This window comes from Ovis aries, chromosome 16 (genome assembly GCF_016772045.2).
Source record: "Ovis aries strain OAR_USU_Benz2616 breed Rambouillet chromosome 16, ARS-UI_Ramb_v3.0, whole genome shotgun sequence".
Classification (NCBI taxonomy): Eukaryota; Metazoa; Chordata; class Mammalia; order Artiodactyla; family Bovidae; genus Ovis; species Ovis aries.
Window position 1 is genome coordinate 28,471,158 of NC_056069.1, and position 27,138 is coordinate 28,498,295.

Sequence of the window (27,138 nt, forward strand, 5' to 3'; positions counted from 1 at the left end):
CAAGCCATCTCCTCCATCGTTGGCTGTATTGTTGGTTGTTCCCATTCAGCATCACTGACTTTGGGCTATACATGAATTATTTCCAAAAGTGTATGTTTTCATTTTCCAAATAGATTGAAAGCTCCATGAGATCAACACAAAATCTAATACTCTCTATTCCTTAAACTGACCATCAAGATACATACTAAAACTCTTAACAAATATTTCTAGAGTGACTGAAATCAAACCTAAAAAACAGAAATCCGTTATCTATGGTTTCATAGCTATAAAGGTAACATAAGTAAAATATTTATATGAAAATATAAACTTAGCTCTTCACAAATATTTACTACTAAAGTGTTTAGAGAACAGTATTTATTTATGGACTAATATCTTATTCAGTTAATGAAGTGCATTTTATAAAAAGTGGTGCTTTAACAATCAATTTTCAATTACTAATCAAGTCATAATGCTTAGAGAAGTTGGGACAGTTCATTTGAGATGCTCCAGTTGATACCATCCAGTGGGTTTATAAATAGAGCATACATATATATATATAAAATGTACAAAAATATTTTGTTTGAATTCTGTATTTCTTGATGGAACTTGAAATTAAAATGGTATTCACATGACCAAATAAATCTATCACAACTATTAATAGTTGGGGGAATATTGGCAAGAAGAGTGTTTCTTTTATTTGCTCTTATTTTAAAAGTATTTTTAAGTAAAAAGGGCAGCATCATTTTTAGAGTTTGTTGAGAACTTCAAATATCTAGTCCCCAGAAGCAAGATTCATCATGAGGAATATCTAAGGCCTAACCGAGTTTTCAAAATAGTGCCCACATATACCATACTTGTTGAACAAATTCAGATTTATTGAAAGTAAACATTTACATTGGCTACAATGTTAAAACTATTACAAAGCTGGATAAAAGAGGCTTAAGTAGCAATAGAAAGCAAGTGCAGTAAAAAGTGAATAGAGAAAATATTTGGCCTTAGTGATCTTTTGGCAGTATTTACATTATGTACATATTGTTAAATATTTATAGTAACTCTAAGGCACCAAAGGCTAAATAGCAGGTTGCAATACTATTTTGTGCACAGAAGTCAATAAATTTATCGTAAAGAAGGCTGTAGAGTTAAAGAAACATAGGCATGTCTTAATGTTTACATAAAGGAGTGGCTGTATTTTTTAAAATCTCAAATGATACATTAAATATTGGGCAATTGAAGAAATTATTTTCAGGACATTAAATTATGTTGACTATGTAAATAAGCACTATTTTTTACTGACTTGCTGGTAAATGTGTAATGTAATCTATTCTTCAACACAGCTTTTTCACACTCATGGATATGTTTTGTCTAAAAACTATTTGAAATTCCTTTGAACTACAAAAACTTATCCTAATATATCAGAGTGTATACAAAATTCCCAGGAAAAATTTACTGGGTAATAATATACATCAAATTTATAATCTGACAAAAATTTAGCAGGCATTCAACGCTAGAATATTTGAATATTCAATCTGCCATTCTGGTATAGCAGTTGGGTATTTTAATCCTTTAATTGTTAAGAGTGGGCAATTTTTTGCAGCTTCAGGTAAATGGACATAAAATTGACCCATGTAGAAAACCAGTCTTAAAGGGAACTAATTATCTTTAAATTTTGCAGATTGAAACCCCTTCACATAACTCACTGAGTGATAACTATGTTATTCATCATTGGTGACTGAAATATCCATATTACCGTACTGTCAAGAGGTAATTGATAACAAAGATCCAGCATGGTCTTGACTGTTTAATTACTTGATCACTTCTATTTGTAAAATTTTATTTGATCCTTATACTGGAAACCCAATTTATCTTAACAGACATTCTATCATTCGTCCTGAGGTAGTATTATAATGAAGAATTCAGCAGGACCATAGAATAACATATTTTTAAAATGTGCTTCAAATGCCACCATGAAATCCATATATTTAGATGGCAGACAGTCCAAGGTTGAATGTCCCTTCATGACATACTAAATCACTGTCTGATGAAGTCATTCAAACTTTAACAAGGATGATGAAGTCTTCCTTAGAATTTTCTAAAACCCCATGCCCTAAGGCAAATTATGGTATTACAGTATAAAGTACTGTTAAAATTCTTTCAGTGATAGTAAAGATTCATAGACTTACATATTAAAAGTTTCCTTTCTTTTAGCTAAGGGGAGAATAATTGAGAGATTTCTTTTCTAAACTCTTAAATTTTTGAATGAGAAATATCATAGCATTAAAATAGCTTGCCTAAGTTTCTTGTATCACATAGTATTTGAGAATGAATTTAAGGAGGTGACACTCTTACATTTAAATTTTAAATTTAAAAACCACCTTCAAATCCAATATTTGACTGAGATTTGTTGAGCAACAAAATAAAAATAATTGTAACAGAATACAATTTAAGGCATCAAAGACCTCATCATAATGTATTTTATAGCACAAGGCTATAAGTATATTATTACTGTTTTTCTCTTCTTGAATGTTTGATCATTTTCTTCTCTTCTTAAATACACTGGACAATGACAGAGGAGGAATTATTCATAGTGAAATGTTTACAAAATCAGTAATGCAGGAAAAAAAAAAAGTAGAACTAATAAATTAAGGCTCTTCTTCCCCTACTTTAAGAATTAAAATAAATGATTGCTTTTGCTCAGTGAGTTAATATTAAGCAGTAATGGCTACATCAATAATGTAACTATTACAAAGCATCAGTGAACAGACTTCAAATGATTATAGAAGAACAACACAATATCACATATTTGGAATCATCAAATAAGTCAAAAGATAATTTCTTAAAAGAAGTGACTGAATCAAGGCGTGATAATTTTTAAACTTCTAAATTTAAAGGACCTGCTTGGATTTTGAAAGCACGATATTCATCTACTAATAGGTATTGAAATTAGATTCTGTAGAAATAAAGATAAGCATCAGTATACTATAGTATTCCCAACATCAAAAGTCCAATTAAAAGACTAGATTTTGGAATGTTGATTTAAATATTTACTTTTAGAATATTGGCTTAAAAAGGCTCTGACAATTTTTCAAAAAAAATTAAAATCTGTCAGTCTGCCTTGCAAAAGCATTCAATTGATTATCATTAGAAGACATTATCATAAAAGATGTCTATTATCTGTAATAATTTAGTAGGCATTAAAGCTATCAATTACTTCCCTTGCTCTGTTAGCTGAATCTACTTTCATACTTCAGTTGATAGTAGAAGTTTGTATTATGAAGTTTTATCTCCTCTAAATAGTCTCCCTTGAGTCCTCCAAGCTCCCTTTCCAGTTCAGCTTCTAACACTACACTCCTAACTCATCACTCAACTGTTAAATAAACCCTTACTGGATTGGTGATTTTTAAATTATGCTTGGAGGTACTACAGATAGTTTTTGGAGGTGCCTCAGTGGTCCTAGTGGCCAAACATATGCAGTTTCAGGATTTCAATTTCCAAATTCTGCTATTACAGCCTTGTATTTATGTCATATATATGAATGTCCCACAAAATTATTTTGAAAAAGTAATTTTTTTTAACTTTTGTTACTTTTTAAAACACAGTAAAGGGACTTGGGAGACTATGGGAGTCATGGCAGAAAGAAGCAAGTAGTCCTCTTGTCCCATGTAAAGACTTCAAATATCCCGTCACAGAAGACTGAATAAGATACTGTATCTTGGCCCTACCATACCAATATTATCCTTCAGTCTGGCCTTGAGTTCAGAGGCACAAGTCAAAACAGATCAATATTTTAAGTGGATCCTATCACAATGATGAATATCCCAACCACTTCAAGTCTATCTTGGCAGAAATAAGTGGCATATCAATTATTTACAATATAAGAAAACAAATGATTAAGAAATGCTTCCTAGATGGCAACCCTTAACAATGCGGATGACCTTTGTTCTCACCTTTTATACCAAAGGAAGCACAGAATTTATAATATTATACTTGCAAATGAGTGTACATTTAAAATTTTTTCTTTTTGAATAGAGTCAGATATGAGCCTTGATTCAGGGTTTGAATAGAGTGGCAGACTTGCTAATTAAACTGCTCTCATGAATGGCCTTATTCCAAAAACATCATGCAGGAAAATCAACACTGTCAATTAAAACTTGTAATGAATAAGAACTTAGGATCCAAAGAAACAGAAATGGTTTTGATGAGCACATGACTTGAAAGAGAATGCTGAGAGCTGGTGTTATTGTTCTCTGTAAACGTATTCATATTCTTTTAATATAAAAGAAATTTCGAAGTTTGTCTTCTTTCTCAACATGAAAAACAAACTAAGCACAGGTCTTAAATGAAAAAATATAAAAAGGCTGGTGTGGTATAAATAAATGTAAAAAACATTCCATTGTAGGAAATAAAAATATATATACTGTTTGGTTAAATTCAAGGTCTTTCTTTTAAACATATGATCATTCAAATACAGATTTAGTCCACCAGGGGTGTCTACATACCCCAGATTACAACATTAAAATGTTATAAAGAGTTTAACTGAAAGAAAAATTCTTTAAACAAATAGAAAATTTGTTTGCAAATATTTTCAGTGAATGAATGGTGATGAATTCGGCTCATATCTTGCTTTATGTCCAGAGAGAATATCATTTTCTTACTGAATATTATTTTCTTTCCATTGAATGAGAACAGAACTGTGGAGCTATGCCATCTTTGTTGTTAAAATACATATATGTGTAGATACACACATATATGCACAATCAGACATTTGATGCATGAATCTATAGATACATATATTACATACTTTTAGGCAAAGCGCTACATCTAAAGACCTAATTGTTTTTATATAAGGAAAAATAACAGATTAGGAAACATCCCTCCCCAAAACATTTGAACTTTCATACTGCTAATTATATAGCACATCAGAATGGGCAAACATTATACTTATTGCAAAGTCTCTTATAGATTTAGACGCCATTATAAAATGCTTTCAATTCTCTTTTGGTACCCTAAGATGTCGGTATATAATATTAAATTTCCAATTAGAGAGTTTAATATAAAAATATCAGCACAAAACTGTTTTTTCAATCTGTTTATTGTGTGAGGAACCCAAACTTCAGTTTAAGTGCTGTTGTAATTTTATTACTAGATTCCATAACCCTACAATTGATAAATTATATACCATTTTAGGTATTTAATGATATACTTAGAAATACTAAGAAAAAAATCAGTATTCAAAGGGTTAATTTTGTTTATAATAACAATAAATTATTTTATCATCTTCTTCAGTTCAAAATCCAGCTTTGAACCCGAGGAAGGCTTTCAAATCATGTTAATTAAATGGTGGTCCTTTAACCAGTAGCAGTTTGATTACCAATTACTCGAAGGATCTCTTTGTGAATGCCTCCTTCTTGTGTGTTAATATTTGCGTCTCCCACTTGGCCATCTTCATAGCTAAAACACAAAAACATAAAACATTCAAAAAGATGAAACATTCAAGAACATTTTCAGAGCACTTAAGACAGCTTAGAAATGCTATCTGTACCTAAAGTACAGTCCAAAGGAATCAAGAGACGATTCTCAGTTATATTTAATAACAGGATCACATTACTAAATGCAGAAAAGGTCACATGACTAAACACATGATTATTCACATCATGCCCTGATTTACCCCTTCATTTTAAATTTTAACCCCCCATAAAGCATTGCTTGAATGGAGGAAGCATCCCAGTGTCTTTGGCCCTGCAAACATTTCCCACAGCAGTTGTTATCTGAAGCCTGCTGAGAAAGAGCATACTGACTTCAGTTTTATGTTCTTTGGTTTCTTGACTGCTTTGCTCCACTCCTACTTCAATTATTTCTTTATTTTCTGATCAGTAACACTCTCAGAAAATTCACCTTACCTTCTACCATTGCTCCTGCGGGATTCTTGCCTTTTAATTACTATTCGGTTGTAATCAGTGCTGGGTTTTTTTTTTTTTCTTATCACTGGTTGCTGTATTTAGTCCAACTAAAACGCTATTCTTATTTATGCTGGTACTACACATAAGAAAGCAAGTCTGCCAAGTTTAGCTAAGCAATAGAAGTGAAAATTCAACATTAAAAGACAGTGATAACTAAGTCCTTTAGAAAGAAATAATTACATTTTAGATGATAATTCATTTCCTCAAATAAACTAACTTGGGCAATAAGAATTTCCCAAGAATGAATTTTTAAACTTCCATGATAATATTCAGAGTAGAATAAGTAATGAATTAATTTTACTTCATATAAATGACTTCAAGACAGAAGCTTTAGAGGAGTGGTAATTACTTCAAAATAGATAACCAGGGGTGTAAGCACAGAGTCTCAGAGATTAATGTGTGCCACTGTCTTTTTCTCACCAAACTTAAAATTCTCCTGAAATGGTACAATACAGAAAAATGAAATAAATGACATATAACAATGAGAAGTTAGGTCTTTATATAATCAACTGCTTTAAAACCTAGTGATAACTGCATCTGTATCAAGGTTAAACTCCTAAGGGGGCTTCCTTGGTAATGTAGATGGTAAAGAATGTGCCTTTAATGCAGGAGACCAGGGTTTAACCCCTGGGTTGGGAAGATCCCCTGAAGGAAATGGCTACCCACTCCAGTATTCCTGCCTGGAGAATCCCGTGGACAGAGGAGCCTGGCAGGCTACAGTCCATGGGGTCGCAAAGAGTCAGACACAACTGAGAGATTAACACTTTCTTTTTTAAACTCCTAAGAAATGGCCCAAGGTTGGGCCTTGGTTAATTCTTACTGTGCAAATACACACATACACGTAAGTATACATAAGCATTCAGTGGTGAAACATTATTGTGAAAAAAGAATAGGATATATGGTACAAAGCCCAGTGGTAAATATTTTCTCAGGAGATCAAACAATATTCAGTCATGTCCGACTTTTTATGACCTTATGGACTAGGTTCCTCTGTCCATGGGATTCTCCAGGCAAGAATACTGGAGTGGGTTGCCATGTCCTCCTCCAGGGGATCTTCCTGACTCAGTGGTTGAACCTTCAACTCTTTATGTCTCCTGCATTGGCAGGTGGGTTCTCCACCAGTAGTGCCCCCTGAGAAGCCCCTGTTACAAAGTAGAGAATGTGTAAAGCAAAACACTTTAGAATTATCCAGATCTAATCAGGTGTTTCTCAAGAGGCAGGTCAGGTGGTCTGGTATTCCCATCTCTTTCAGAATTTTCCACAGTTGATTGCGATCCACACAGTCAAAGGCTTTGGCATAGTCAATAAAGCAGAAGTAGATGTTTTTCTGGTACTCTCTTGCTTTTTCCATGATCCAGCGGATGTTGGCAATTTGATCTCTGGTTCCTCTGCCTTTTCTAAAACCAGCTTGAACATCAGGGAGTTCACGGTTCACGTACTGTTGAAGCCTGGCTTGGAGAATTTTGAGCATTACTTTACTAGCATGTGACATGAGTGCAATTGTGCGGTAGTTTGAGCATTCTTTGGCATTGCCTCTCTTTGGGATCGGAATGAAAACTGACCTTTTCCAGTCCTGTGGCCACTGCTGAGTTTTCCAAACTTGCTGGCATATTGAGTGCAGCACTTTCACAGCATCACCTTTTGGGATTTGAAATAGCTCAATTGGAATTCCATCACCCCCACTAGCTTTGTTCGTAGTGATGCTTTCTAAGGTCCACTTGACTTCACATTCCAGGATGTCTGGCTCTAGATGAGTGATCACACCATCGTGATTATCTGGGTCATGAAGATCTTTTTTGTACAGTTCTTCTGTTTATTCTTGCCACCTCTTTTTAATATCTTCTGCTTCTGTTAGGTCCATACCATTTCTGTCCTTTATTGAGCCCATCTTTGCATGAAATGTTCCCTTGGTATCTCTAACTTTCTTAAAGAGATTTCTAGTCTTTCCCATTCTATTGTTTTCCTCTATTTCTTTGCATTGATTGCTGACGAAGGCTTTCTTATCTCTTCTTGCTATTCTTGAGAAATCTGTATGCAGGTCAGGAAGGAATAGTTAGAACTGGACATGGAACAACAGACTGGTTCCAAATAGGAAAAGGAGTATGTCAAGGCTGTATGTTGTCACCCTGCTTATTTAACTTATATGCAGAGTACATCATGAGAAATGCTGGACTGGAAGAAACACAAGCTGGAATCAAGATTGCCAGGAGAAACATCAATCACCTCAGATATGCAGATGACACCACCCCTATGGCAGAAAGTGAAGAGGAACTAAAAAGCCTCTTGATGCAAGTGAAAGAGGAGAGTAAAAAGTTGGCTTAAAGCTCAACATTCAGAAGATGAAGATCATGGCATCTGGTCCCATCACTTCATGGGAAATAGATGGGGAAACAGTGGAAACAGTGCCAGACTTTATTTTTCTGGGCTCCAAAATCACTGCAGATGGTGACTGCAGCCATGAAATTAAAAGACGCTTACTCCTTGGAAGAAAAGTTATGACCAACCTAGATAGCACATTCAAAAGCAGAGACATTACTTTGCCGACTAAGGTCCGCCTAGTCAAGGCTATGGTTTTTCCAGTAGTCATGTATGGATGTGAGAGTTGGACTGTGAAGAAGGCTGAGCACCAAAGAATTGATGCTTTTGAACTGTGGTGTTGGAGAAGACTCTTGAGAGTCCCTTGGACTGCAAGGAGATGCAACCAGTCCATTCTGAAGGAGATAAGCCCTGGGATTTCTTTGGAAGAAATGATGCTAAAGCTGAAACTCCAGTACTTTGGCCACCTCATGTGAAGAGTTGACTCACTGGAAAAGACTCTGATGCTGAGAGGGATTGGGGGCAGGAGGAGAAAGGGACAACCGAGGATGAGATGGCTGGATGGCATCACGGACTCAATGGACGTGAGTCTGGGTGAACTCTGGGAGTTCGTGATGGACAGGGAGGCCTGGCGTGCTGCGATTCATGGGGTCGCAAAGAGTCAGACACGACTGAGCGACTGAACTGAACTGAACTGAACTGAATCAGGTGTTTTGAAGCAAACCGTGTAGAAATATATTTTATTGGACAAGTAGAATATGTTAGTTTTGTTTTTGTATAAATTCTGGCTACTCACTGGATCAAGAGTAGGTTGAGCCATCCATAATTCTGAGTAAGGCTGGGGAAGCAACCTGGTTTGCAGGCTCAGCCCAAAGGAGATAATGGTGCTTTACCAAACCAACTGAGCTAGCTCCTCTAGGATACAGATATGGAAAACTTTTTAAAGAGACTGACAAAAAGAGTATAAAGCAGACACAAAGAAAACCATATTGCTTTGAGAGAAGTGGGAAGAATGGCAGGTCCTAGAATTGTTTTGTTCTTGATGACTTTCCAATTTCAGGTACCAGTCCACTGTGTAATTCCAGCCTAAATTTCCTCATAGGAGATTATGTCTGTCTTATCTCTATGGTACTTTGGGTATAGTCAACACACCTACTGTGTCCTCTGTGCTTTGGATACAGTGTTGAGTAAAATATGCTCATTTTAATAGATATCCCAGCCTACATCTCTCTTCTTTTCAATTTAAAGTGGATGTTGATTAAAATTTTTCTATAATACATCATAGTTTCCATTTTCTCCTTAACCTACGACAATTATTCTTCAGGTCCTATTACTATCCTGAAAAATACTGACAATGGTTGCCCACGGCAATCAGAAGACTATATCCACTATGTCCGCAGCATGGGATACAGTTGATGGCTCTTTTTCGTGAAGCTGTATCATCTCTTTCCTCCTTAGTCGGCCCTTTGATTATTAATTCTCAGTCTCCTTCATTGCATTTTCTTCCCTAACCTCCCATTTCAATGCTGGTTTTATTCACAATTCACTCCTCAGTGTTCTTTCTTTTCATGATATGCAAATTCACTTTAGTTTCTCCCACTGTTGTTACTATCAGCCACTTGCTGACTCCTAAAACTGTATCTCCAATCCTTACATCTTGCCCTAACTATACAGTTCCTACAGAAATCACAGAGGTGGTGTATTTAAAACCGAATTTAATTTCTTAATTCAAAACTGACTGCTCTTTTCTATTCTGTCAATCTTTAAACTTGAAGTACTACCATCTATCAGGAATAACAGGAAAACCAGTTATTCTTGGTCATTCCATGTGCCCAAATCCAATAAGTCATCCAGCTATCTCACTTACAGTTTCCTACTTATTCTCCTTGCAACTTCTCTCAATCTGACACCATCAACTTCATTTAGGCCTTCATTGGTAAACAAATCTAGTGGTAAAGAATTCGATTGCCAATGCAGGAGATGCAAGAGACTTGAGTTTGACACCTGGGTTGAGAAGATCCCCTGCGGTAGGAAATGGCAACCCACTCCAATATTCTGGGCCTGGTAAGTGTCATGGACAGAGGAGCCAGTGGGCTACAGTCCATGGGGTCACAGAGTAGGACACAACCAAGCGCACTATACACACTATTCATCTAAATGAGTGATTTTCAAGTTGCAGGTTGTATATAGTTAGCAGGCTCTGAAATTGATTTAGGTTGTGCAGCCTAGAATTTTTCAATGAAATTAGAATAGAGAAGGGCAGTAAGTACCAATCAAAGTAAGATTGTTCTTTCCCTGGTCACAATGTCAAATACATTTCTTTTTGTAGGGAGAAACGCTGATCTAGACTATTGTATAAACATTGTAACAAGTCTTTCTGGCTGTACACTTATCCCCACCATCCCTCCTACAAGACTATTCTCTGCCCTGCTAGCGTGATGCAGATGGCCTTCGCTTCACATGTAAAACAAAATCCACCGTCACTGCCATTCACACTAGGGTCCTTCATAATCCAAACATAAACTTCCTCTCCAGTCATGCCCCATTACTCTCCCCTCACTCTATTTTCCATTCAGATGGAAGGGTTTTCTGTACCCAAATAAACATTCACTGACACTCGAACAGCCTTTGACGTTATGGAGAGGAGGTGAGACTCACATTCTTTAAATAAACTATAATAATTTAGAGGAAGAACATAGGGGAGAAGAGAACAGAGAGTAAGAATGAGAAATTGAGCTGAAAGTATCAAGAAAAATGCTTATTTTTCCATTATCTGTGAAGCCCACAGGAAGTACAACAGTTGAGGGCTGAAGGATAAAATTGATCAAAGGCATTTGGGTGTCTGAAACTATGAAGCTTATATAATAATAAAGGAAAACCCAACTACCATTTGAATTAGTCAACCAGCAGGGCTTAGATACATGAATTACTAGTGGCATTAGAGCATTTACTATAATATAGCATATAAACTATTTTGCAGTTATTATTACTGTAGACAAACACTAAGTTGTTAACATAAAACTGAAGTTTACTTACGTCTAGAAAGCAACAGAATTTTAAAAAGAAATAGAGCAAGAATGATATCAACAAGGAAGTGATACACTTGAGTGGGGGTTTCTGAAGAAGGAAATATGAAATTATCTGCAAGAAGACAAAAATTACTTATGTTATTAGTGATATAAAAAGTGTGAAAGTGTTGGTTGCTCAAGTGTGGGCAACTCTTGGCGACTCCATGGACTATGGCCAGCCAGGCTCCTCCGTCTACGGGATTCTCCATGCAAGGATACCGGGATGGGTTGCCATTTCCTTCTCCAGGTGATCTTCCTGACCCAGAGATCAAATCTGGGTCTCTCGCTGCATTGGCAGGATTCTTTACCACTGGCACCACCTGGGAAGCCCATAGCAGCTTTGGGACAGTTTTAAGATTGGTACACATACATGTGTTTTCTGATTTCCTAAATCTGGAATTCAGAAATGGTAGTACTGCTTTTCATTAGCTGCAGAGAGGAGAGATTCGCTGTGAACTGAATGACATTCAGCACGTCTCCAAAGTTCCTGTAAGAAATCTGATGCTGTAAGTGCATTGTCTACTTCACAGCCCATGTTGAAATTTCTTGATTAAGTTAGAACATTCAGTCTTTTGTCATTGCTTTCATTCAATATGTATTAAGTGTTTCTGCACAAGACACGAGATTCCCAAACACAGACAGAATTTGCATTTTACTAGGGGAGATAATAGAGTTATGCAATTAACTGGAGGACAAGGCAGCCTGGGTGAACAAAGAAAGGGCAAGCAGAACTCACAGTAAAGACAGATATCCTCTCTGACTGAGACACTGGGAAAGGCCCCATGGGAAAGACCATATCGTTAAGCCTGGAAAGACTGACTAAAGGCTGAACTGGTGAGAAGGCCAAGCACTGGTACTGACTGAGCAAAGGCACAGTGAATGGGAAAAACAATTCCAAGTTTTTTCAAGGAATGGCTTGGAAAGTAATTTTATTCAATGAGTGGTTTATATGGATAATTGAAGTCAAGTCAGATGGGCACCATGTTGCAGAATGCCTTTTGTTGTTGTTGTTAATAACTATTAGCCTTCATGAGCAAGGAATAATCAAACTCTCCTTTTGGAAAAATAATGTGGTATAAATTGTATGATCTTATTAACCGTTGTTAACTCTAAGGGGGGAATATGGTGGGTGACTGTCTCTCTTTTAACTTGCTTTTGATTTCAGTTTCTGTACATTGAACAGGTACCACTAGTATAATAATGGCAATGTTTTTTTATAATCTGGCAGTATAAAAAATAAGTTAGGAGCAATGAAGAAAGCAGAAGCATGGAAAATAACTAGCAATCTCCTGGTGTACTGCAGGGAGTTTACGATACACATGGAAACAAATGTGTTCACAGAAGAAAATCATGAAAAGATGTTCTTGGGAACTGATGACTAGCAAGCAATGAAAAAGAAACTGAAAGCACAGCTCAGGTTCCAAGTCTCCTTGATGTATGAAGTGACTGCAGAGATGGAGGAAGTTGTGAAAGCACCTAGGGGATTTAGCAATAACAGGGTTCCCTTTGTACATAAAGATTTGAAAATTAGTCGACTTTGGAGGGGAGGGAAATATCCAGCAAGCAGTTATAAAATTGGCATTTCATTCATTCCTACTGATCTGCCAAGCACTATGCTAGTGAGCTATGCAGTCCCCAATCTCAAGAGGCATACAGAGTAGTAATGGAGGAGACAATAAATAAAAAGAACAATCCAATCATAGAAACACATCCAAGGTGTTATATAGTAACAAAAAGGAGAAAGCACAAAGGCATCAAGAGAAGTTTCTGGGAGGAGGGAATATATACATTAAGATTTAAAAGAGCAGTGGGAATTAGACAGACAATATTGAAGAGATAGGCAACAGGGAAAAGAATGAAAGAGAGGATCCAAACTTAATGAAGAAAGGAAAGAAGAACAGCATGGAGTGCGGAAATCCCAGCATACAGGTCAGGTTGCACAGCGTAACATCCCAGGTGTGAAACAGGGGCCAGTGGAAAATGATGGGCCATGCAGCTGGGCATCTCTTCCTCCTTCAACCCAGTGGTGTTGAAAAAAAGAACAAAGCATCAAGGAGTCAGTTGGTTCCCTTTGTAAAGGAGACTGGACTTCATCTTATAAGCAGTAAGCAGCTATCAAAGACTTTTAAGTAGGGGAGTGATGTGGCAGTTTCAATCTTGGAAAGAGATCTGGGTTAGAGACAGAGAAATTGGATTTATTACAGACTGGGGATGAAGCAAAGCTCTCAGATCGTATCAGTTTGATGTCACACAGCTTATGTCACTGAGCCATGACTGAAACTTCATAAATAAGCTGTCTCCTTGCTATGTTCCCATTTAAACACTGTGTATTTTTTTGCAAAATCATGGTGCAATGTATCTCTTATTTCTCAAAATAGCCATTCTACAGTTCTTATTTCATAAACTTTTCTTATAGCTACCTTTTAAAGATATATTTCAAACTCTGACCTAAAATAAAAACCATACATATTCCAAAATATTTTCCTTTTTGTGCTCCCCCCGCTTTTTGTTCATTAAAAATTTACTGAAAAGCAGCTGTGTATCATATACCATGCAAGCTGATTCAGGGCATGTAGGGCAGTAAAAAACAAAAACCAAAAAACAACAACAATAGGAGTTTTGCCCTTTAAGAGTTAACATATAGCCTCATGAAAGAGTCAGACACAACGAATAAACTGAATTTAAATGTAAGTTCTGCACTCAGCTGTAGGAATACCAGGAAGAGAGGTTAATTTTTATTAGGAGCTTCATGGAAGAGGTGGTATTTGAGCTAGACCTTAAAAAGTAGATTTAGATAGGAATTTCTGAAATTTAGCACAGATACCTGCTTCACTCCAGAAACTGAAAATACCCCACATCTCTTTTCTGCAGATGGTCTGTTTTATTTTGTCCTTCCAGCTCTTAAATTTCCGAACATCTTGAAATATTTTGAAAATATATACCTTATATTGATATGACAAAGAAAATACAATAACAGATCATTTGCAAATTTTTCTGCTCTAAATCAAAGAACCATAGAAGCATTAAACATTTAGGTTGTAACATCAGATAGAAAGATACAAAAACCTGGCAGTTCTTAAAGTGTCCTTGGTCCCGAGTAGCTGAGGGAGAAGATACACTCCCATCTCTACAAGTTTTCACTATGGCAGCAATGGGGGTAGTGTACATGGGGTGCCCATGGCTCTAGATGCACCCAATCAATTGCCTTCTCTTGGATTTTATAATTTAGTCCCATTTACAGAAAATATCAATACTAAGTTTTCCTCTCCAGCTTTAAAATCCCCATTTACTGTGAAATAAACATTTTTGTTGTATATGACCAGAGCACAATGTAGTTTTCACATGCCCTGTTTAAGCCCAAATTCTGGCCCTTTAAAAACAGCTGCCTGTTTTCTACATATTGACATTAATGTCTTTGTGCACATGAGTCTCAAGATCAGTAACAAAATCAAGCTTTAGCTTGATCAATTCCTAGACACTCAAAACTGGCTGGAACCTGTTCTTAAAATCTGAATTACTACATTTTGCCTGAAGCATATATATTTGGTTAAGTTTATTCATTTTTGGAATTTTCCAATAAAATTTTTTTCAAACACCTTATTCTTCTGTTTTCCCTATCTGATATGTCCTTTAAATTTTACTTTAAATTTCTTCTGATGCCCTAATCCCTAAAATTTCTCCTGTTTCCCCCTCAGCCTCTGCTATTGTTTACTTCTTGGGAAGAATATGATTAGGATATCACACAGCTGTTTTATTTTCTCCTTCATTCTGGAAATCAGATTAGCATGGAATTTATTATAATTCACTACTTTATGTCCCAGTCATCAGGAAAAGTTCCTAACTAGAAATCACACAATGTGTAAAACAAATAAATAAGAACAGAAATTTAGTTTCTGTCTGATTACAGAATATTTGTGAAAACTCATTTTTTCTCCTCAATTTATTTTTTTCCTAGATGGTACCGCTCACTAGGGAGGCACATCACTAGTAGAAGTCTGTGATTATATCTTTTATAAAGAAAGAAACTGATGGTTGTAATTAGAATGTACATTCATTAGTGAATGGATTTTCCTTTTGATGTGTTTTGAATCTTATCAATTTTCCTTAATTAGTCTCTTCTCTCCTGAGGGATGAAGGATGAAATCTCATTTATGTTTATAACAAAGTGAAAATCATTACCTTAATAGAATTTTTCCCTCTGTATTATTTGGAAAATATCTGAGGATACTGAAAGTATTTTCTTCTCTTGTCTTCAGATGGTCTTTCCTCATTTTTTTCTTATGAAATACAGAAATCCTTCTCTCCAGTCAATATCCACACATGTGCCCTACTGATTTAGTTTAGATATAATTTGTGTAAAACTGCAAAGAAATAATACTACTTCTGAGTACTTCCATATCTAAAGTTGTTTATTTAGCTCAACAAATTTGAATTTTAGCATAACACTAAATGGGGCTTCCCAGGTGGCGCTAGTGGTAAAGAACCTGTCTGACAATACAGGAGACACAGTTCAATCTCTGGGTGGAGAAGATCTCCTGGAGAAGGGAATGGTAACCCACTCCAGTATTCTTGCCTGGAGAATCATGGACAGAGGAGCCTGGCAGGCTACAGTCAATGGGATCACGAAGAGTTAGACACGACTGAAGCAACTTAGCACGGACTCTGGAGTTACTATTCCATCAAAATTTCCAGCTCACACTCACTGAAAAACTTTGTGATTGGAGATGTCTTTTAGAAAGTCAATCTTCTAACAATGAATAAGAAACAATATGAGCAAGAAAGATGAAAGGAAAAAAAATATTCAATGACTGCCTTCCGCAAGAGACCTGTGCTGTGCTATAACTTCATCTGAATTATAACCTTAAAAAGCAGATGCTTTCCTGGGAGCCTCCAGAGCCATGGACCACCCTTCTCTACCTTGCCTTTGGCCCCAGGAGGCTGACCGTATGGACTTGATCAATAATTTCCCTTGCCCTCTAGTTTCCGGTAGAGTTTGGCCAATGGGGTGTCCCAGCAGGGTGCTGGCAGGAGGGCAACATCAAGGTTTTGCTTGGTTCCACCCCACAAGGGCCCCCTGGACTGCCTACGTCTCTGAATTGACGGCCATGACTCCTTTCATGGAGCCACGATCAACTAGAAGTGACTCTCCTAACAGGTTCTCATAACCGCTTTCTCTTCTTGTCTTTAGGGGCTGGAGGATGTATAACAGCTCTGGTGCTACTAGATCCAGGCTATTGTCCTACCTATGATTTCTCAATAACCACACTTTTGTAAGTAATCTAATGTGTATATCTACCTAGATACGTATAAGATGTATGTATATGTATGTATGTATATGTACACTTATATACACATGTATACATACACATGGGGCCTTCCCTGGTGGCTTAATGCTAAAGAACCTGCCTGCCAATGCAGGAGATGTGGGTTTGATCCCTGGGTCGGGAAGATCCCCTGGAGCAGGAAATGGCAATCCACTTCAGTATTCTTGTCTGAAAAATTCCATGGACAGAGGAGCCTGGCGGACGAAAGTCCATGGGGTCCCAAAAGAGTCAGACGTGACTTAGCAACCAAACAACACAATACACACATACACAGGGGTTAAAGAGACTGTGTTTTGCTTCAAATCTTCTAAGCTAATGGCTTTTAAACATCCATGTTTTTCACAGCTTATTAAAATAAAACAAAAACATTAATTGGATAAGAAAATGCTGTGTTGTGCTTAGTTGCTCAGTTGTGTCTGGCTCTTTGCAACCGCATCTACTGTAAGCCTTCCTGGCTCCTCTGTCTATCGGGATTCTCCAGGCAAGAATACTGTGGTGGCTTGCCATGCCTTCCTCTAGGGGATCTTCTCGACTCAGAGATCGAACCCAGGTCTCCTGCATTGCAGGTGGATTCTTTACCGCCTGAGCCACTAGGGAAGCCCTGATGAGAAAGTGAAAGAAAGTGACGTCGGTCAGTCACGCCCAACTCTTTGTGACCCCATGGATTGTAGCCTACCACGCTCCTCGGTCCATGGGATTTTCCAGGCAACAGTCCTGGAATGGGCTGCCATTTCCTTCTCCAGAGGATCTTCCCGACCCAGGGATTGAACCCGGGTCTTCTGCATTGTAGACAGACGTTTTACTGTCTGAGCTACCAGGGAAGTCCATGAGAAAATACTTGTTATATTTTAGCAGCTTAAGTGACCAAACAATAATGTAGTCACTATTACCTCATTTATGGAGAAGACAGTAATGTAGAATTTTAAGCCTTTACACTTACACAAAAAAGAATCTTGTGCAGACATGATCAGTATTTGGGACAACCCATATCTCTCCATGTTTGTGCAGGTCAGGTGAGGTGATCACTGTAAAGGGAAGATAAAATTAAAGAACTATTTTATTATAAATTACTATATTCCTTTTCTTAGAAATCCAAAAGCAAAACTGCATGTACAAATTAACATATGAAAAATGTTTCATCTTATTAAACTATCAAAAAATGTAAATAAAAACAGTGAAATGCCAAGTAGCAATTTTATGTTTGGAACACACTTAGCATAACAATAGGAAGGCAATCATTTTGTATTTATGATGGCTAACAGGTCCTGACTTGGGAACTAGGTAGAGGGCAACCTAGCATCCTCTACAACTATCAAATGTTGAAAAACCTAAAAGACAGTTACCAGTGGTTACCAAAACTCCCAACAGAAGAAGAAAAAATGAACTTTTAGCCAAAGTCAGACTTTAAAGCAAGAACAAAGGAAAGTAGATGATATTGTAAATCACCTATCAATTTTCTATCCCAGGTTCAGAAAAGAATAATTTCAGTGTGGAACAAGAAAGACTTCCTGGGTTATCTACTCAGTGCTCAGTTCATCTTTCAGATTTTTCATGGTATTGTACATTCAGACACCAACATAAAGAGGAAGGGGTACAGATGAACAACAGAGATGAACAATACTTGATCAGAAAGAGATAATTACTCTTCTGAGATAGCTGCCAAGAATAAAATATAGCACTGTTTGAAATCTTGCCAGTTCTGCTCTTTAACCTTTATGATCTCTGTTGTATTTTCCATCTATGCTCTTCAAGATGGTCATAAGGAACAAAGCTTTCACTAGTCCATTATGAGCATTTTGTGACCACACTTACATTCTTAAATACTGGTAAGACTGAGAATAAATGCTATGGGGATTATAAAACTTTCAACTTACCTTCACATAAGGCTATGCATTTTAAGTTACGGCTTTGCAGGAACTGGGATTGCTGTCCTTTCTTCTGTGACTAAATTCCAAAAGAATTTAAGAATTAGAGTAAAAATGGAACAGTCACTCAAGTGAAAAGATCATCATTAAAAAGACACTAAGATAGCACCAGAGTTTTAAAAAATGGCCTTTCTCAACTAGCAGTAATATCCTTGAGTTCTCTCTTAATGTCAGTCTATATTTGTTAGATCGCTTAATTTCTGTACATAATCATAATTAAACCACTTTCAAAATAAGTGACCTGAAAATACTTAAAGTTCAGTAGCCACAACACAGAATCAGAACTCAAATTTAGTTTTACTGGAAGTCTAGCATCTCTAGAGGGAAACAAAGCTGCATTATCTTTTCAAATATCACAATGAATTTTTCTAGATCACCTCACTATTCAAAATCAACCCATTTTTATAACACATTAAGCCACAGAGGTTTTAGAAACATCTCATGAAGAAAATCTGGGGGTTTGTTTTTGTTTTCAGATATTAGCTTAGCTACACTATTTTTTAAAAAAATCTAAAGTCACATTATTTATCAGATGGATTTTAATTTGTCCAGAATGCTTGTTCTCTCTGAAACAACAAGGGATTTGTGCTTGTTCTTCTCTATGCCTGTAATGTTCTTTCTTCCAGACAGCCACATGGCTCATGTACTCATCACTTACAGGCACTGACTCAACTACAACCTTCTCAGAGCATTCTTTTCCCATCATCCCATTTAACATTCATTTGAGTTCCATCTTCAACCCATAGCATTCAGCATCCTCTTTCCCTGATTTTTATCCAGAAGATTTACCACCATCTAACATTTTACTAAAATAAATAATTAATTTATTAAAGTTTTCCTGAATGTGGATGTTTTTAAAAGTATTTATTGAATTTGTTACAATATTACTTCTGCTTTATGTTTTGGTTTTTTGGTCTGTAGGTATGTGGGATCTTAGTTCCTTGACTAGGGACTGAACCCTTCCTGCATTAGGAAGGTAAATTCCTAACCACTGGACCATCAGGAAGTCCCATATTTAATTTATTTATATCCACTCAGTAGAATGCAGGTTTCAAGAGGATTTGTCCATTGTAGATTATCACTATAGCTCAATGACTAGATGTCCAGCATTTTAGTAGAAGCTCAATAAATATTTGCTGCATACTGATTGAATAAAGGCACCTGGATGATTATATTTTAGGGTGAGTTTTGTTTCTATATGAGCAATGCCTAAAATAATTTTGCAGATTTAAAAACCTGAGTATTTATCAAAATCTTGCTGGCTAAGGGCGCTAGAGTTCACCCATCAGAGACAGTCACCCAAGTTGCTATAATACCTGTGATGCATTGCTGTTTTTACTGCTTGAAGCCGGCTCATCCTTGGCTGACACCTTCTGCTTCTTGTTCATCCCTAAAAACATTAGCAAAGTAATAATTTAGGGACAAAGCTGTATGATGCAGCTCAAAATACAATCCATCTACACTGCCAAGTTCCACTTTAGGCAAAGGCTTGACAGCATCAAGCCACAGACGGTCAAAAAGGGCTCCTGAAGAATCAGCCACTGTGCCCTGAGCAAGGAGGGTGGAAAGTCAGTGGGTTTAGAAGTTCTGGTCAAGTTACAAAGTGGAAAATACAATTTGTTTTTCTTTGTGTTGAAAAGAAGGATAGGCTCACCTCTTGCATGACGTTGACATAATCAGAAAATTTTTAAAACTTAATTTTAAAAGGCTTTTAGGACCAAACTTTCATTCTTATCATCTGGTGATGAGAAAATAGATAAGGGGTGGGAAATAGGAATGATTTAAAAAATATTAATACTGCCACTTTATGAGTTGCTGATATATGCTCAACACCTATAGAATTTACTATTCCTCCTAATAAAGGAAAACTAAGTCCTTTTGTCTATGATACTCGCAAATCTTACCAGACTCTGTTAACTCCATGGTGTTTTTACTGTGAAAAATTCCAGACAAAATAGAAATAAAATTCCTATCTGTTTAGAATAGGTAGATTTGTAGCTATACTTTAAAAAAAAAAATCCTCATCTACTATCCTGAAGTTGAGACGCCCGTTTGTTGCTGTTTCAATAAAAGGCTTAATAAAAATGGGTAAAGCCAAATTGCAAATGGTGTGACGTAAGCATTTTCCAAAGTAGACATTCCCCCAAAGATGCAGACGTAGATGGAGTCAAGTTGAGAAACAGGCCTAAGGTTTCAGAGGCAGTTCTGAGGGAAGTGAAAGTGTATTAGTCGCTCAGTCATGTTTGATTCTTTGCAACCCCATGGACTGTGGCCTTCCAGGCTCCTCTGTCCATGGGAATTTCCAGGCAAGAATACTGGAGTGGGTAGCCATTCCCTTCTCCGGGGGATCTTCCCAACCTAGGGATCAAACCCAGGTCTCCTGCAATGCAGGCAGATTCTTTCCCATCTGAGTCACAGGGATAGTCCTATCTGAGGGAAAGGCAGAGGCTATTATATGAAGACGCTGGTCTGCTCTCTATCTCCTATATCTGCAGCCTTCAAAATCAAGTATGGAGGTACTTGAACTTATGGTAGAGGTTCTTACTTTTTCCTTTCAGATCAATGACACTTAAAGAATTGGATGAAAGCTATGGATCCTCTTTCCAGGTAGATGCACATTCACACAGACAAATTTCACATTCATTTGTATCCCCCACAAACCTTTCCATGAACCCATCTAAAGAGTCTGTACACCAGGATATGAAGCAGAAAATAGCAGCACTTGGTGATTTGTTGTGTTTTTCTTATCTATGCTGAGGTTGCATTTATTTATTAAAACTGGCTTTCTATTACTTTTTTATTGTGTTCTGGTTTAGTAAGATTTAGAGTCTGACTTAAGCTGACTTGAATCATCGTCTCCACAGAACTATGTTATTTTCTTTCCTATACTAACTTATTATCCTGATATTTATTTTCTTAGTGTTATTTGGGCATACCGTATTTTCAAAGATCACTGCAACAATATTTCTCAACAATATGCTTTTCAACTATGTGACTTCACTGCTCTTTCATCAGGAAATGGAGTCTAGTTCCCGGCCCTTGAATCTGGAGGGCCTTGTGACTGCTCTGACCAGTATCTGTATATGGGAAGTGGCACCACATGACTTTTGACGCTGAGTCATAACAGGCATACATGTCTTCTTAGGACATGTACTCTGGAAAAGGTCAGGATAGAACTGAGAAATCAGATGCTGAGCTTGAAAGAGTATGAACTTGGACAAAGGAATCAGAGAAGTGAGCCTGGTTAATGCTCCCCTAGTTATCAGACCTCTCTAAGTCTCCTTTCCTACAACATGACGATCTTGAGACTTACCATACAGGCACCTCATGAACAACATCTCCTGAAGTTGTTTAATGGAATCATGTAACCACACACACACACACACACACACACACACACACACACACACACAAGCACATAAGCAAAACCAGCTATATATATGCAGTCTATTAAAAGTCTAAAAGGAAATGCACTCAACACTGAGACTGTAGGAAAGGAGGAAAATTTTTCATCTGTTATTTTATACCATTCTGTGTAGTTTCAATTTCTCTTTTTCTTTTTTTTTTTTTTGGAGGCTAATTACTTTACAATATTGTATTGGTTTTGCCAGACATCAACATGAATTCGCCACGGGTATACACTTGTTCCCCAACCCGAACCCCCCTCCCACCTCCCTCCCCATACCATCCCTCTGGGTCATCCCAGTGCACCAGCCCCGAGCATCCTGTATCATGCATCGACCCAGGTCTGGCAATTCGTTTCACATATGATATTATACATGTTTCAATGCTATTTTCCCAAATCATCCCACTCTTGCCCTCTCCCACAGAGTCCAAAATACTGTTCTATACATCTGTGTCTCTTTGCTGTCTTGCATACAGGGTTATCATTATCATCTTTCTAAACAAAGAGCAAAACTACTTTATATTTAAACAATACATTTTTGTTCTTAAAAAAAAAAAACCTGATCAAAGTGAAAGATTCCAAAGAAATATTACAAAGAAAAAACACCCCAAATTTTTACTACCTAAAGATTACAGATGCTAACAATTTGATCATCATTCTTGCCATATTTTGAATTCATGAGGCTCCTCCTTAGCACATGCTTTCAATTTATTCCAAAGTTAAAACAATCTCATCAAAATATTAACAACAAATTGTCTACAAGTAGTATGGTTTTGAGGGTGTCTTTCTAAATCTAAGTTTTTCATATCATTTAAAACTTTTTTATGGGATATATAATAATACAACCCAGTTCAATGGACATGAATTTGAACAAACTCCAGGAGACAGTGAAAGACAGAGAAGCCTGGCGTGCTGCAGTCCATGGGGTCGCAAAGAGTTGGATATGACTGAGCAACTGAACAACAACATAATGATCCAAAGGTAAGAAGTTGGCATGGTACAGAATTACATTCAATGATAGTGGATTAATTTGTATATAAACTTACAGTGCTCTCCATAACACTCTGTACATACAATATTATCAATGTTTCATGTAGATGGAATAAAAATAGAAATGACTGAAAATTAAAAGTAACATTAAAATTTGTCAATTTTTAAAATTAACAAAACATATATTCCCCATTATACACTAGGGGAAATATTATAAATTTTGGCATGTGAGCTGTGTTTTTATTTCCGACACTTATCAAATGAATTTAATACAAATACATCAAATAAGCTGTGTTCACTTGATAAAAAGGTTGTATGGCTCAGTTGGTAAAGAGTCTGCCTGCAACGCAAGAGACCTGGGTTTGATTCCTGGGTTAAAGAGAAGGAAATGGCAACCCACTCCAGTATTCTTGCCTGGAGAATCCCATGGACAGGGGAACCTGTCAGGCTACAGTCCCTGGGGTTGCAAGAGTCAGAGACGACTTAGTGACTAAACCACCACCACTACCTGGAATATACAACAACAGCAAAACCCTAATAAATGTGAGGTCAGAAATGGAATACAAGCTTACCTGAGTAACCAAATGATATGCTTGACATTGGACTAAGATAGATTCCACTTCCATACATTGCACCGTGGAGCTAAAATGGAAAGAGGTAGGAGAGGAAGCTGTCAGTTCATGGTTTTAAATGTTAATATTTCACAAGGGAGGACCATCGTCTCATGCTGGAACACTTAGCTCTTAGAAAATGTTAAAGCCTTTATTCCAAGGTCTATTTGGAATTTAAAGAGTACTAATATCTTTGACCTTAAAATTAAGAATGCATTGATATATGAAAAATGAAAGCCAAGGAATAAAATCCTTAGAAAAGATTTTCCATTCTATTGATGACAGAGAGTCACTTAGTATAACATACTGGAATAGTATGTTAATGGCTCTAAACACTGAAAACAAGCTGAAACATATGTGACAGAAGGCTGATTAGGATTCACCTATTTGTGTACCAATAAAATATCCTATTCAGATTTTCATTCTACAACACTGTCACCCCATTATTCTCCTTCAAATTTTTCAAGTTACAGAGTGCTTTATTAACTGAAACTCTGACTAGTGTACTCCTCAGAACAATTAAAATTCTCTAATATTACTTCCATGTTCTAGGACCCTCATACCCCTTTTATTGTGCACCAAATATTAATTCAATCAATTTGTATTTATGGGCATTCATATTTAATTGTATCATCCCAATTGTCATCAGAGTTTGTAATTTTGTACTGGTAACTGGGTTGAGGATCTCATTTCCTGACCTCCTTACATCATCAGATAAAAATGAGTGGGGTGGAATGCTGGAGGTGAAGGGCATAAAGATGAGGACCACACCCACTAAATCCTGCTCACACGCTGCCCTGGAGCTTGAAAGGCAGATAGCCTATGGCTCTTTGGTGTCCAGTCTCCACTTCTCCACTTTGTTTATTCTTAGCCCCACCTTTTCTTCTGTTGAAGTATTCACAGTAAGATAGTGCTCAAGAAATGTGTGTTGGATTAGCAGAGAGAATTCTTGTAAGGTTTTTACCTTTTGGGGATTATCTTTTTCTTGTCATTGTTGTTTAGTCACTAAGTTGCGTCTGACTCTGCGACCCAATGGCCTGCAGCATGCCAGGCTTCCCTGTCCTTCACTGTCTCCCAGTTTGCTCAAACTCATGTCCATTGAGTTGGTGATGCTATCCAACCATCTTATTCACTGTCTCCCCCTTCTCCTCCTGCCCTCAATCTTTCCCAGCATCAGGTTTTCATTTTTTTTTCTAATTAAGTTTAAAGTGATTTTACTATTTCTCATAGGGAAACTCAATTTTCTTTTTCTTTTCATCCCTATATTGTATATAGATCAATTCTGCTTGACTTTGTGAAAATTACGAATGTCCATTAAAAAGTCAATGTGATTTTTTAATGCACACGTGCTTCACCCTTTGGCAAATAAAAACATCACACCAGGACTGCTTACTGAACTCCCATACTAAAGAATTATGAGATCGCGTTAAAGCGTTCAGAAAATGTACCTGCAGTCGTGTATTAGAAGCAACAACCAGACCATTCCTCAAGATGGAGTGCCAGTTTTCAATGTGTGAGCCACTAAAACACAGGGAAAGAGCAGGAAAAGCAAAATCAGAAGTCAACGACGTTTTGATGGGGTCGAAATATAACAAGCCATGGTGCCTTCTCATAGCTCTGAGTTTCCTAGTCAAGTATCATGTAGTGACTGTCCTATGCTAACAACCAACTACTAAAAGAGGACGCTTTCCTCCCCCCACATTTATGCAAGACTGTGCAGGGAACTCACATCCCTCAACAGTAAGCCATACTCACTGAAATGCAAAGGTGCTTCCGAAGAGTTTTTTAGCAGCTCTAAAATTGGATTCTTTGGCTGGTGGACTGCTGAGAAGAAGGAACTGATGGGGTGTATGCATGAACTTCAGTTGCTGCCATTTAAAATAAGGGCACAGGAAAACACATCAAATTTAACGTATTGTCTATTTTCAAACTATAATATTTATATTAACAGGATCATTCATTTAACAAAACCCCTGCATAAGTGATAAATCACATGGAATTGCTGATATGAAGGATAATTCTTTAGGCTAATGGAAAAGGAATAGGAGACAGACAATCCAAAGTCATTTATATTTAGCTTTGGAATATGCTATGTAATCACATTCAAGCAGATCTGTCTTCCTAATTACATTTCTTTTTGAGACATTTATTACTGAATTCCCTAAGTATCACAAACCATTTGGGGAAATATCTGAGTTTGCTAAGCAGAAAAGTTAGTTCAAGATTTTAGAATTGCAAAAATTATCATCATTATGCTTTATTTGCATATATTTATAAAATCAGAAATTGCCAACACTCAAATTATAGTTGTCCCCTTTGTTCATAGGAAAAAAGTAAAACAGACTTTCTTGAATTAGCTGCTTGATACACTGCTTGACACAAATTTCTAACTGCTGCTGTTCCACCTAAGATTATATGTACTTATATAGGAATCTAACATACAGGAATCTCATAGTTAAGAGATTCAGAGATGACAGACCGACCTGAGATTTTAGATAATGCTCCTGGGTAACGACCAGAACTGAAATCAGACTGCATTAGCTTTTTTTCTTTTTTAATTTGTAAGCACATTAGGCCCATAAGTAAGATATCTGGAGTCAGTATCTTCTCTGATACAGAAAAGTGAAGCTGTGCCAACATTCAACTGACAATGATAAAAAGCACGCAATCTCTAGATAATGTTCTTTCTATCACATGTGGAATAACTAAATGATTTCACATTGACTCGGTTACTTAAAAGCTCAGGGCAGCAGCCTGAAATTGAATTTGGTTTCTTGGAAAAACTTGAAACTGGAGCACATATGTCATTTCAAAGAATTAGGCTTAGCCTGAGTTTCCTTCAATTTCCTGGACAGGCTGCCTTAAAAAAAATCACAACTAATAAATAGCCCTCCCATTTCTGATTGTATATGTGAAGAAACAACTTACCCTGTTAACTGGCAGTTTCACAATATGTGACCTATTACTTGAAATAACCCTGAAATTAATTGAAATAATCCGTCAGTCACCAATACACACCACATATATTTAAAGTTTTTTTTTTCTCAGTTGGTAAGTGATTAAAACTTATTTTTGCTGTGACATAAATTGAGTAATAATTATCTAATTACATCATTCTGCTTCACTTCCTGTAACAATTTAAAGAGCTGATGTAATTAAAAAAAAGATAATATTTTAATCTGAGAAAACAAAGAAGTAGCTCTTTAAAACTTTAGAGATATAACTTTTAATAACCACAATCTAAGATTAGAACTTGAATCACAATCTGCTTTCTCTGCTCTTCTCTACAATGTCTAACTAAGCATGAGTTTTCATGGAGATCTTTTTCCTTTCTATAAATATTTGAGCATCTTTGCACTGACACATACAGTGGTTTACATACAAAATGTTATTAACTGTATGTAAGACAATGAAGTTGAAAAAAATCAAAACTTTAGGTATTTGACAGAACTAATTGCTTTATACTTGTCAGCATAGAAAATCATAACTAAACTAATTGTAAAACATGTTGGTAAATTTCCCTCTGCTTGAAAGAAGAGTGACTAATAAGTTCAAGGAAATG

The 27,138-nt window shown here is 36.6% G+C and overlaps 1 protein-coding gene across 3 annotated transcripts in view; it reads right to left on the reverse strand.

Moving 5' to 3' along the window:
- Positions 1-833: 833 nt before the first annotated feature.
- The window catches only part of PARP8 (poly(ADP-ribose) polymerase family member 8), a 195,871-nt gene continuing 169,566 nt past the window's right edge, over positions 834-27,138 (reverse strand). For all 3 annotated transcript variants that reach the window (XM_042233798.2, XM_012096951.5, XM_042233797.2), the window contains 8 exons: positions 26,505-26,553; positions 25,332-25,444; positions 25,025-25,097; positions 23,538-23,607; positions 19,886-19,959; positions 18,519-18,588; positions 17,585-17,669; positions 834-5,427 (listed from right to left, as the gene is read on the reverse strand). In XM_042233798.2, coding sequence (XP_042089732.1) covers positions 5,325-5,427; positions 17,585-17,669; positions 18,519-18,588; positions 19,886-19,959; positions 23,538-23,607; positions 25,025-25,097; positions 25,332-25,444; positions 26,505-26,553 — 637 coding nt within the window. In that variant the 3' untranslated portion in view covers positions 834-5,324. The remainder of the gene's footprint in view (positions 5,428-17,584; positions 17,670-18,518; positions 18,589-19,885; positions 19,960-23,537; positions 23,608-25,024; positions 25,098-25,331; positions 25,445-26,504; positions 26,554-27,138) is intronic.